This window comes from Cebidichthys violaceus, unplaced genomic scaffold, assembly GCF_023349555.1.
Source record: "Cebidichthys violaceus isolate CVI_PGR_0920_01 unplaced genomic scaffold, fCebVio1.0.p SCAF_3, whole genome shotgun sequence".
NCBI lineage: Eukaryota > Metazoa > Chordata > Actinopteri > Perciformes > Stichaeidae > Cebidichthys > Cebidichthys violaceus.
Genome location: NW_027176483.1, coordinates 19,163,627 through 19,176,446, shown reverse-complemented (window position 1 = coordinate 19,176,446; position 12,820 = coordinate 19,163,627). Strand labels below are relative to the sequence as shown.

General features: G+C 41.4%; 1 protein-coding gene across 4 annotated transcripts in view; it reads right to left on the bottom strand.

Annotated features, from left to right (window-relative positions):
* LOC137881197 (rho family-interacting cell polarization regulator 1-like) overlaps nucleotides 1-12,820 on the bottom strand; it is a 69,038-nt gene that overhangs the window by 33,920 nt on the left and 22,298 nt on the right. For 3 of the 4 annotated variants that reach the window (XM_068723002.1, XM_068723003.1, XM_068723001.1), the window contains exon 2: nucleotides 1,378-1,501. In XM_068723002.1, the coding sequence (XP_068579103.1) occupies nucleotides 1,378-1,475 (98 nt within the window). In that variant the 5' untranslated portion in view covers nucleotides 1,476-1,501. Of the gene's footprint in view, nucleotides 1-1,377; nucleotides 1,502-5,318; nucleotides 5,385-12,820 lie in introns of those variants that run through there. The other variant, XM_068723004.1, reaches the window with a different exon arrangement.

The following is a 12,820-nucleotide window of genomic DNA, read 5'->3' as shown; positions in this document are numbered from 1 at the left end:
CATGTCATTTTATCTTGTTACATCAACAAATGTTCCTGTTATCACACACAATCAACCAATCAAATCTAAAAAATGTCATTATAACATAATAAATTGGTATGCTGGTAGAACAAGAAGCTTCTGTTTAAATTAGTTATTCAGTAAACAGATTTATGTCAACAGTGAAAAAATAAGTATTTTATCGCTACGCATTTTGTATTATCGAAGTAATCCATAATGAAATGTAAGAACAGTATTTTGGGCCATGGTTATACTGATGGGGCAAGTACCAGTTGTCCCAGTTGATTGAGTCCATTCACTTATTTAAAGCTACTATGAGGAACTTTTCGCCGTCCCTGTGGACAAAAGAGGTAGTGTTTCTGAGCACCAGAGTCCCTTTGGAAAACCTCTAATTTTACTGCAGCAGGGGTCTCACAGTCTGCGCCGCTCAGTCCAGGTTCTGGTTCTCCTGTGCCTCCCTTCCCTCAAACGGGCCCAGACTGGACCTCCGAGCTGGTTCTCTGCTGGAGGCCCCGCTGAAGGCCCAGCTGAAGGAGTTTCTGGTGAACCTGCATGATTTCATCTGACTTCACCAGAATCCGACCCGGTGGCACCGATGACGAGCATTAAGAATAACTATAGAAATAGACCATCTTCTCTCTGATAGTCTCGTTTACTGATGGAGGTCCTATAGAGGATCAGGACTAAACTGAGACTGGTTCAGGTAATCTTCAGTTAATCTTGTAACAAGATAAGTTGGGTGTTGTTCGTTCCTTGTTTTCATAAGATATGTTGGTAAATTGTAATATAGAGAAAGTTGAATACTATAACAAGATAAAGAGAAACATTTATTTTTATTGCTGAATAATCTGATTTGCAACGAGGACAAACATATACAGTAAGATGAAAAATATTGTGTTTAAGTGATTTTTGTTAACTGGTGGCAGCAATGCACTGCTGTAGTTTATGGCCAGAAACACTTTGAGAAACAACTTAATTCTTTCAAAGTTAAGTTATAATAATCCATATTGGACTATTTCACGCATGTATGAACACACACGTTTACTTAGGTCACTTTTGGGGACATCACATTGACTTACATACATATTCTAGAGACTTAACCCAACGATAACCCAAAAATCACTTTTTCTCAAATGGAGACATGAACATTATTCTCAATTGGACAAGCCACTCCCATTTAACTGGTTTTTAGCCTGAAGCATGTCCTTAGAAGTAGTTATGAACACACACACACACACACACACACACACACACACACACAGTCAGACTGTCTGTCTTTTGAGCTCCACCAGACAGGATGTCCTGTCGAGTGTGTAGTTCCCCAGAGCATGTGTGTGTGTGTGTGTGTGTGTGTGTGTGTGTGTGTGTGTGTGTTACCTGTAGGCCTTGTCGTAGGTGTTGACTCCAGTGTAGCTCTGGCTCCTAGTGATGGATCTGGAGGTGAGGCGCCTGGCTGGGCGAACAGACAGCGACATGGTGGACAGGGTTCGGGATGGACTCCCTGTACAGAGAGGAGGAGAAGAACCATCATATACCGTGACCAACTGATCGGCCATGTTTTTCTCTCAACCACAGCGCACAATGATAGTTGTGTGGTGGTTTGTGTGATGCCATGCTGCTAGTATGCCGGGTCCTGTCAGCATCTGTCAGCATCGACAGATTAAAAACCTGTTAACTTTCACTAACTAACCAGGATGCGAGGCCTCTCAGACTGGGGGATTTAAACTGTGTGTGAATTCAAATGAAACACAACTTACGCGTGTTTTGGTCAGACATGACGTCACTAGTGTGCATCTTCTGATCTGATCGGTGGTTCTGTGATTGGTGTGACGTCAGGTCTCGTTTCTCCAATAGTTGATTCTGTTTCAACTTTTGTCGCTGCGTTTTTTTCCCCTGCCTGATTTGGAGTTAATACAGCTCTCTTAAAGTTAAGAGCATTTTTAAGTCATAGGAAATGTGATAAATAGCTTTTACTCTTAGGTTTGTGGGAAGTAAAAGTGAAGGCTTTTTACTTTTACCTTTCACTTAAGTCCAAATTTGAATTTATAGCCCAAAACTCCATTGTTACCTTTTAGTGTCTCCGTATCTAGCAAATATAATGATGTGACTTTGACTTCTCAAAACGAAAAAGCTGCATCATTGTATATCAAACCAGAAAGGACCGTTGAAAACACAAACCGTGTAGCTCTCTGGAAGCACTGACGCGTATCACACGTGTCATGTGAATAATCTGCTATGATGACGCATTAAACACCACAGCCATTTCAGTACACTGCCACCTATTCAGTGCTGTACAGTACTGTTTATAGTCGGTCCTTAACTTGTACTAAAGTGTATTATCAGTGAGTCACTGTGGGACCAGTATGTCCAATGCTCTGATTAGAAGTGTCAGAGTAGATCCAACAAACAGCAGTATGTTCTTGTAATCACCGTCTACTTAAAGGCAGGGTTGGTAATCTTCTTCAAAAACACTTTTTTACTATATTTGTTGAAATTCTCATAACATACTGACAGCAATCAAATGCTCTGACAAAAAAAAGAAGAAAATCTGGTATCTGTGGCTGTCGCAGGACTGAAATAAGCCGGTCTAATCATTTCTTCTGGCCCGAATGTAATGATTGGATGGACTACCTGCCTGTCTACCACAATGACAACGTCCACTTCTTATATACAGTCTATGCATTTACCCCTTGAGCTGTTCCACAAAGAGGGACCACTGTGTAATATCTGCAACACAGTACAACAAGACCAACAGTGCAGTGAGTCTTCTCTCGGCTGATTAGGTCTGACGAGTTTCAGGGGTCACAATGTCCATGTTAAACTTTCATCATCATATTATGAATCTAAAATCAAGAAATGTATCATTCTCAGTCAGGAACTCCAGCATTTGGAGCATGCAGATGTGAAACACAAGCGGTACAAAGTAAGTATCTGTTAACTCTAACTGGGTCTACAAGTTAGTACAGAACATAGGCGCTTAAGTCCAGCCTGGAAATCTGTGCTGGGACTAGTGTGATGCTAGTTGTGTAATCCCATGAATGAATAGCTGATACAGCAAGTGTTGTTGGTATGACGAGCTGGAAGAGCCTCTGATGTCACAATCCATCATCCAGAAGCATTTTGCATCAATATCATGTTTGTTATAATGGCTACTATTCAAAACCACAGTGGCTAACATCTGGATACATTGTGACAACCGTCTGTTGCCAGCAGCAGTGATTTGTTATTGTGGCTTGAGTCAGCGGTTAGCTTGTGTCAGCTGAAGCAGTGTTTTCCTACTGTGGCCGATCCAGCGTCCTGCATCCTGTTGCTCCAAACTGCTGAAAAGCCTTTGCAAGACGACTGCCCCCCCCCCCCCCGTCCTACAGTACAGGAAATGTCACAATCCTACAGGAAGTCAGACGCAATGGACTCTCCTGACAGGAAATTTAACAAAGGGAGATAGTCCTGAGGGCTGCAGTCATCTGGATGAGGAGAAAAGGTCAGCTCTGCTAGAGTTTAACGGAATCACAAGGGATGTGAAGAGTACTTCCATATTGATTGTTGTCCAACTTTAAGTGTTAAGTGATGAAAAAAAGATTGTTTTTTACTCTGAATAACAAAGAACAATTCAAACTGGCAGTAAAATTATTAAAATACTCAAAATAAGTTAAACAGGAGTCAAAGTAATTACTTACTTCCACCCTTAAAATCGTAAAGAATGTGTGTGTGTGTGTGTGCTGTGGGACTCAACCATTTGTTGACTTAACCTAGTTAAAGTCCTCACACAGAGGAGCTGGAGGGGAGTAGGGAGAGATAGAGACAGACACAGTTCAGAGAGAGAGAAGCAGAGTGGACAAACAGAGCAAGTGGAAAAGTCGGGTCAGCCCGGGACCGTCACATTCAGGACACTTCCCTCTTTGAGTTCCTGCTAAATCATCATGTTCTGTTGTCACAGCAGTTCTCTCTCTGAGAGTCTACAGAATAAGTGACAACACAGTTTGCTTACAGTAAGGAGTCTCTCTGAAACATGTGGGTCTTATATCAATGAGTTTTACAGTTGTCGGTCTGTTATTGATGCCAGCACATGGTGGACAACAAAGGAGCGACGTCCTACGACACTTTGATAATGATGGTGTCAGCTTCTCCGAGGCATCTGAGTGAAAAAAAAAAGGAATTCAATTCTCAAACCACAGCAGGTCTGTGAGGCTGATCTACTTGCTAATCTGGCTCATGGCGTGTTTAGTTTAGTTTCGTGGATTTGAGGCACTGTACTGTACTGGAAGCTGGGGTGGTCAAAGTACAAGGTGCCTGTTACAGTATGATGGAATTCTATACAACAACATGGCAAACTGCTATGAATTTAGACGGTCAGAGAGATGGATGAACTGATGTATTAAATCTACAGGTAGCCCTCAGGTTACACTGTTAGTTCTGTCAGCACTGTTGCTTTTGTTAGCGTTGTTCGCGCTGCTAGCACCGTTAGCTGCTAGCACCGTTAGCTGCTAGCCGCCGGCTCAGACATCTCCGTGTTGAGAGTTGTGTGCCAGCAGGCACCTCAAGCTGTATGAGTTGTAGCTGCTGCAGTAGTGGGTCCATCACACATCACAATAAATCAAAGAACGCTTGCAGTGATTGACTGTAAGCAAAACCATACATATAGTTTGTATAGATCTGTGCACGAAAAATAATTGATTTGATCCTTTGAGTGGAGAACTTTCTTGGTACTGGTTTACTGCGGTTGATACCTTAAAGGTATCAAGTACTGATACCCAGCCCTAGACATCACTGCTGGATTCAGAGAAAGGTACTCTTTCCAGTCATCCCATACCCTTAGTGGATAAACCTCCATAAAATCAGCAATAAAATAAATGTGGTTTTGTACCAGTGTAACTATCTCGCTTTAATAGGGATAGAAGGCGTGTTGCATGGTTCTCACTCTGGACAAACGTGTGCATTTTTCAAAACAAGTGTCATCTTCTGAATTTCTACTTGTCCCTGCTTCACCATAACCCCAAAATTGAGCAATGTATTTGTTAGTAGCGTTACGCCCCTGAACACTGATATGAAACACCAACCTTGACGGAGCTCCGTGTCAGAGACCCTGTTCAGACAGAGCAGTGGTAGACAGCACATTTCTCCCTGCGTCACACCCCACTGTCCTGTCTTCTATGAACTCTCTAGCCTTGTTATCAGACTTTCATGAGCTAATCAGTCAGCGTCCCATTTAGTTTAATGATCCATCGGCTCCGTTCAAACTTCAGATACCAGAAGTCGCACAGCTAAAGCCATCAGACTAAAAACGTCCATCAAACCGAGCTGCATTTTGCGTTCCCTACCTGATCCAAACAGCAGTCCAGTCCTGCCCAATGATAACAACAGATTCCGGTCACACCATCTCCTGTGTTATTGATGCTCTCATATGAACACTGGGACCGTGGCTCTGAGCCACACTCAGTGTGTGACACCACGCCTATTGTTTGATGCTCTCTGGCCTCTCTCTCCCAGACCATTCTGGAAACAACAGCACATCACTTAGTCCTCATTCCACTGTTTTTAGGATCAGGGTGTTAGAGATCTTAACAATTACTACCCATGTTGTAATGGAAATTGCTGTGCATGCTCACTGTCCCCAGAGGATGAATCATAATCTTTGAAAGCTAAACTTTGACACTTTCAAACTTTTGGCTGGATGATAGAATCGATAAAAACACTAATCGAGATAGAAACATTTCCTCCATTTAAGAATCAGATCATTTGATATACTGTTGACAGACTATATTGCTTGTTAATTAACTAATAGTCAAACACATCAGGGGAAGGAAGGTATAGCTAACCAATCATATGTCAGAGCTACATCCAAAAAATATTGCACGGTATCAAACATCACCTCACTATAAGCCAAGAGACCAGTCGGTGACATCTGAGGCACAAACCGCAACATCACCATCTGCTTTTTTTTTTTAGCACTGTAACCTACGAGAAAAAAGTGCTATAACCATTTATCAATGCAGAAACACAATGCAGAAACACATTTTTAAATAGATTTTCTGTTGGCAGCTCTAGCAGCTGATGGTATCACATTATAAAATTCTATTGTACTCAAAACTCAAAACAGCTTTCTTCTGATAGCGTCCTCTGGGCAAAAAAAGATCTAATCATCGAAATGGCAGATTGCCATGTAATCAGCGTTATTATCTATCTTATATGACGAAAAATGAAACTGAAACTTAAATGAATGAATGTTGAATGAATGGTGTATGTGTATGTAGCTACATACCCCTGAGACATTATACCTTGCCCGGACTAAAACAAACGCATTAACAACTCAGTGTGAGTAATGCGCAATCCATGTTGTGACCATTGTTCTAGCACCAGTACCTGCTGGCAGCCTCAGGCTCTCAGAATAGCTAACTAGTCACTATGCTGTTTGTTATGCCCACTACAAGTGGTCTCTTCTCATGGGTGTGTATGCACCCCTGGGAAAATTGGGCGTGTACATCTAGGAATGTCAAATCCAGAGAGGCTAGCAGAACACACACACACACACACACACACACACACACACACACACACACACACACACACACACACACACACACACACACACACACACACACACGCATACAGTAGGAAACAGGAAAAACACAGTTGATCTGGCTGTCAGGGTTGGATATGAAGGTATTAATACCTTACTGACCACTCATGGTGTCTATGATTCCAAACTGGAGACTTATTTAACAACCATAACAGTCTAGACTCTCGGCAGCAAGTTAAAAGAGGAAATAGAAACTTTTCTTTTAATTTTCTATCTTCTGAGATGAGCCGTAAAGCTCTTGTTGAGGTCATAGATCAACTGGAAAATGACGAGAAAACACAGGATAATGTGGATCATAGATATGATGGGTTAGGGTTAGATACATGATCTTCTTTGTGAGCTTCTGTATATGGAAATTAATAAATTCCATGTTGTAAAAAAGGATGTTGTAAAGAACAAAAAGAACACGTAGGACTAACAGATTAAATAAATTAAAAATACTTTCAATTTCATTTGGAAGAAAGGCTGAGGTTTTTAGAGAGAGCACACTCTACAGTTAAATCACTGGCCCATAGGGAGACTGTTCCATCAATAATACAAATACAAACATCATCACATTGATGGCGCCATGTGCCCTGGAAAAGGCGAACCCATCTCCGTTTCTTGTTTCTTCTAGTAACCAGCATGCACCAGGTCCCGGTCATACATAACAGCATGCCCTACCTTTAGCCACTGGCCCACATTATATGTTGAATAGCAAGATCTCACTAGAGGGGGTGAAGAGGGGAGTCCATAAAGCTAAAGGCCCTGACGTTGGTGTGCGTCTTTCGCCCTAGTTTCAGTGGTGTGTACCCCACCGTTGGGACTTGTCGGCACTTGTCGGCGGCTGTTTGGCCGATTGAGCGGCTTACATCTGCGGTGGAGCCCATCAGTGAGGAAAAGGGATCTGATTGGCAGTTAAGCTTGAGCAAATCAGTGCAAGATAAGAGACAGGGAAGTGAGGAAAGTCAGCAAACGAGTAAAGTCTAGAGGACTTTATCTTCATCTCATCTGAACATTCCAATACACAAGTATTCTCACAACGACGTGGCCATGTGGAACAGGCGACGTGAAGCCGCTTGTTCTTTGACATTAAATAAAGCTGTGTGTATCCTCTGTGGTGAGAGCCAGATCAAAAGAGGGTAAAACATGTTTTGACTGGATCAATAGAGGTCTGTGGTAGGGAGACTATATTTGCTCTTTATGTAAATTACTTGACGAGAAATCATGCAGGCCAATCTAGACATATTAATTGATAATATGAACCTTAGTATTCTGTTATATGCTGATGACACTGTATTGGTTGCAGAGAAAGAGGTTAGTTTACAAATAATGCTGAATATATAGAGTTTATGGTGCATGAACGAAGACAGTGAAAAAACACAGATTAGAAAGAAACCGTGTATTTCAGTTTGGATGAATGCCTTTAAAGCACACCAGTTCTTATAAATGTATGTATGTATGTATATATATATATATATATATATATATATATATATATATATATATATATATATATATATATATATATATATATATATCTCGGTTTTGTCTTTAATGACAACACAAGCTTTTGAGAGTATTTTCAAAGTCAACAGGAAGAGCGTTGGGGTCTGTGATGAATAAAATGAAACTGTGTCCTGACTTTGGTTTTAGTGTCAAAACTTTATGATTCAATGATTGGCTCATTTTCATCTTAAGAATGCTATCCAGAGTAGGGCCATGAAGGGGTTTCTTCGGGAGCATAAATATACTGCTGAGTGGGCAGTTGAAGGTGACATGACATCACCTCAGCTGTGGAGTGAAGATGTTTAACTGGGACTAGAGCACACACAGTAAGCCTTGGTCAAGAGAGGTTTCTTCAATCATTTCTCCTTCTGATGGAATAATTGGAAGTGTAATATAAATATAGTCAAACCAAAATGACTAAATAGCCATAAAGAACAATGGAAAGTGGGATTAGGAATTAGCCAAAGCTCAGATGTTCAAATCAGAGAGGATTGCTACAGAAAACCTCATCTAGACCCTGACGTGTTTTGGTTGTCTGAAGGCAATATGTTGTCTCCTTAAAGTTACTGTGAGGAACTTTTATCTGGTGACTAAACAGTCTCAGTGTAATACTGAAGCCTCTATATGACCTACATAAGTAAACAAGACGAGCAGTGAGAATTATAAGAACCACAGACCCAGACCCAGATCTGGCTTCCCTGCAGCCTTCGACCTGCAGTCGGAGCTCTGGTGGGAGGAGAGCTCCACGGCAGGCAGCAGCGTCTCCTCCGGGTCCAGGACAACGCACAAGGTAGAGACCTGTCAATCACAATGTAGCCCCGCCCTAAAGCATACCCTGCTTTATGGTCTATTTGACTCTAAATGGACCATAATTTACTAAATGAACATCATGCTGTATTGAAGAAGACTGTAAACTAGAGATTGAGACCATAAACTCATGTTTACAATGTTTACTGAGGGAATAAATCAAGAGAGAAGTAGAGTCATTTTAGACTAGACTTCTATACAACCAGAGGAGTCGCCCCCTGATGGACATTAGAGAGAATGCATGTTTAAAGGTGCAAGATCTAAGATTGGGGATATTTCAATTTCCAACGACTCTCAAAATGTCAATGACAAGCCGGCAGCTCATAACTAACGGTGCAAACAGCACTATCAATGCAAACTAGGGTGAAAGTGCTGATAGAGCTAGCAGTGTTGAGGGTGCTACACTTCTGCCACGAAGCTGTCGGTCAGGACGGCGTTATCAGCTGTAACCGCCGTATGAGAGCAGAGCGGAGCTAACCAACACAAATTAAAAGCATGTCAACGAAGCACAGAGAAGCTCTGATAACAACACAGAGAGGCAGAGAGACTTCCTTCTCTGCTCAGCTAGACATTACTCCACTCGATCTTTACATTATGAACACTTTTAGCTGCTATACTGATGTTCTGAATGTTAAATACAGCTCTTTTACACTTTTGAGAACCAGAAGTTGTCGCCTGGCTTTTACAGAGCTAATACCAAGTCTCATCAACCCAATTCATTTCAAACAACTGCAGCCTGTAAAATATGTATGTACTGTAATTTCTTTTCACATCTGCCATCTTGAGTCATAGCTTAGCCCATGACACTGGCTGGTTGTCATTGGTCAGCGTTGACATTTTTTAAACTCCATGGTGAATGAAGGCCTGTCCAGCTAGGCTAACACACACAGGAATTGTTTAATGTTGGTAGCATAGTGTGACAGGCTATAATGATTGTTCTAACCCTGGTCTATGAGAAGTACCCTTTACTTACAGAGCACATTTAAAAACTACAAACGTTGACCAATAAAACACAGACATACGGTATATTCTAATGAGACTACATGGAAGGGGAGAACACATCTGATTGGCTTGTTGAATCACACGTTTCCTTTTTAAAGGCAGTGTTTCTATTAACAGAGTCCACTCGAGGGATTCTCAACTGATGATACAGATCAATAGGGGGCAGCCCATCCACTCCAAATGGTTTTCCACTGCATGAAACTGCGTGTTTGGTGTGTGATACTATGTGCTTGGTTCTGTGCAGATATTCTTTGTGTGGAAATGCCTTAAGTCTAGAGATGGTCACGGTATAAAATGAGTCCAGGTACGGAGAGGGACATTCATCTCTACCTGTAACTACAAAGGGATGTGAGCAGACTAAGAGTACATCCACATTACTCCGTTTTCGTTTGGAAACGCATATGTTTTGCAACGGTTACACTGAGCGTCCGCACTACGCCGGCGTTTTGGAGCACCGTAAACGGAGAAGTTTAGAAACGATCCCGAAGCCGGATAACTTTGGAAACTCCGGGTAGCGTATTCGTGTGGACGGACGGAAACGCATACGTTTGGAAACGATGACGTAACACCCGCGATCGACTACCAGGTTAACTGACAACTGATTACAGGCATTGCTGACCTTGTTGTCTTTACTAGCAGCTGTTGTCCAGTTAAAGTCTGCATGTCTGCGGAGGAAACAACTGTTATTGTAGCGATCGGTGAGCGGCGAGAGAGAGAGAGAGAGAGAGATCAGTGAGTGGAGAGAGAGAGAGAGAGAGAGAGAGAGAGAGAGAGAGAGAGAGAGAGAGAGAGAGAGAGAGAGAGACCCGCAGCGCTGTAACTAACGTTAAGTCTGAAAAATAAAACGTATTAAACTTTCCACGAACTGTATCTGTTTGAGTTTATAGAGGAAGATTTGAGAGAAGATCTTAAGTATCAAACACATACTTACGATCATTAAAGACTACTTTATTACTCTGGTTGCTTAGTTACAAAATACGACAATCTACTTCCTGTTTACATCAGCGCATGCCCAGTGAACGTGAAGAGTCACGTGATATTCGTTTCCAGGCGTGTAATATGGACGGAGATCACTTCGGAAACAATGGCTGAAACGCCGAGTGGATGGAGATCGTTTTTGTTTGAAAACTCCGTTTCCAAACGAAAACGGAGTAATGTGGATGTAGCCTAAAGGTTGTCCTGGTGAAGTGTGGCCTCTGACTACACTGCATAATTAAGCAAGCTGAACAAAGGGTCAGTCCTACATATTCCTCCCCTCACAACATCCCCATCCCCATCCCCCCCCACATTGAGTACAGTTTAGTTTGTTAACTCCAGGCCCCTCCTTCCCTCACATCACTGTCTTTAGGAAAAGGAAATCCAGGAGGGAGTAACATCCTGCGAGGAGGGCAGGGTCACTTCATGGCTGTAGTGAGTCACAGAAATAACCCCAACAGCTTTACTGTACGCTCGCTCACTTCCAGGAAAAGGAGACTAGTGTTTGAAAACTTGTTAATCAATATATGAATAAAGCTGAAAGGGCCATAGCAATGAGCATGGTGCCTTCACATGCACCAATAAGTATGCCGAGTTTACACATCAAAGTGTGATTACAGATGTCGGGAAGTTCGACTGCATATGTGACAAAAAGTCACATAAAGCCTTTGGTGGCTCCAGGGAGCAGCACAAACTCTGATCAACTGCTTCAAGGGACCTGCGGTTGGACTACAAGTTTAAAAATGAAGAGTAAAATGTGGTGTGGAGCTAAAAAGAAGAGAGCTTTCCAGACCTCTGTGGCCCGCTGATGGAATCTCTGACCCAGATGTTGGCGATCTAGTTACACTGGGGTTAACAGGTGCTAGGCTAGGCCTGTCATGATAACTGATTTTGTTGGACGGTATATTGTCTCAGAAATAATTGTGATACGCAGTATTAATGTCATTTAAAGACCATTTTATGCCACTGATAAAATGATAATATGATAGATTTATAAATATATTCCCCACCTGTCAGGAAACCAATACTGTTTCTATTGATTTTAGTACAGTACAAAATAAAAATCAACAAAAATAAGTAATTATGATTGATTACATAACTCAAGAAAGTCTTTGTCATTTCATTTTCATGCCATAGTGAAATTAATAGGAAATAACAATTCCCAGTATGAAAGCAAAAAATGAAAACTAGTTGTTCCTCACATGAGTTGATATTGAATATTTACAGAGTGCCTAAGAGATAATATGGTTGAAATACTTTTTAATTATGATGTGATGGCTTTTATATAATAAGTTAGAGAATGCAAGCGTCACTAGTCCACTTCTACGGTGATACATGTCAACTATAACCTTCATTTTATCCAGAATCTGTATGCAGAGACTGTATTGAATACAATTAATTCTTAAAATTACAAATGCTTAGTTTAATAGCATTAGACTTCATTAAGCTGCATAATCAGATAGAACCACACTCAATAACACATAAACTCTGACACTTAAACATGTCTGCATGGATGCACATATACATCAAGCTAAAGTTTGCCAGTTAAGTTTAATACATCTCTCGCCCCCTTAAAAGGGAGTGAGGTGTAGCAGTGACTTCCTGTTTACATTGACAGACAGATGTTTCCCCTAAAAGCCTTTACACATTACTAAGGTCTTCTTGAAATATTAATGCTGCAACCTGATTTAGTAAATAACTGCTTTCAAATATCTGCTGGTAAGCAGAAGGAGAGGAAGGAGTTCACACGTGATGCATTTACAAATCCAGATTTTTAGAGCCATGCTATAGGCAGGAATGGGCCTTTACTACTCATTTACTCTTTTTCAAGTACATTTGATCATACTTTAATAAGAAACCTTTGGGAACATTTACAATTGTGCAGCATTAAGTCCATCAAGATAACATTCATGCCACACACAGATCTTTCACTAGTGCCATTCTTTGTCTGTCTTCACCACTGGCAGTGAT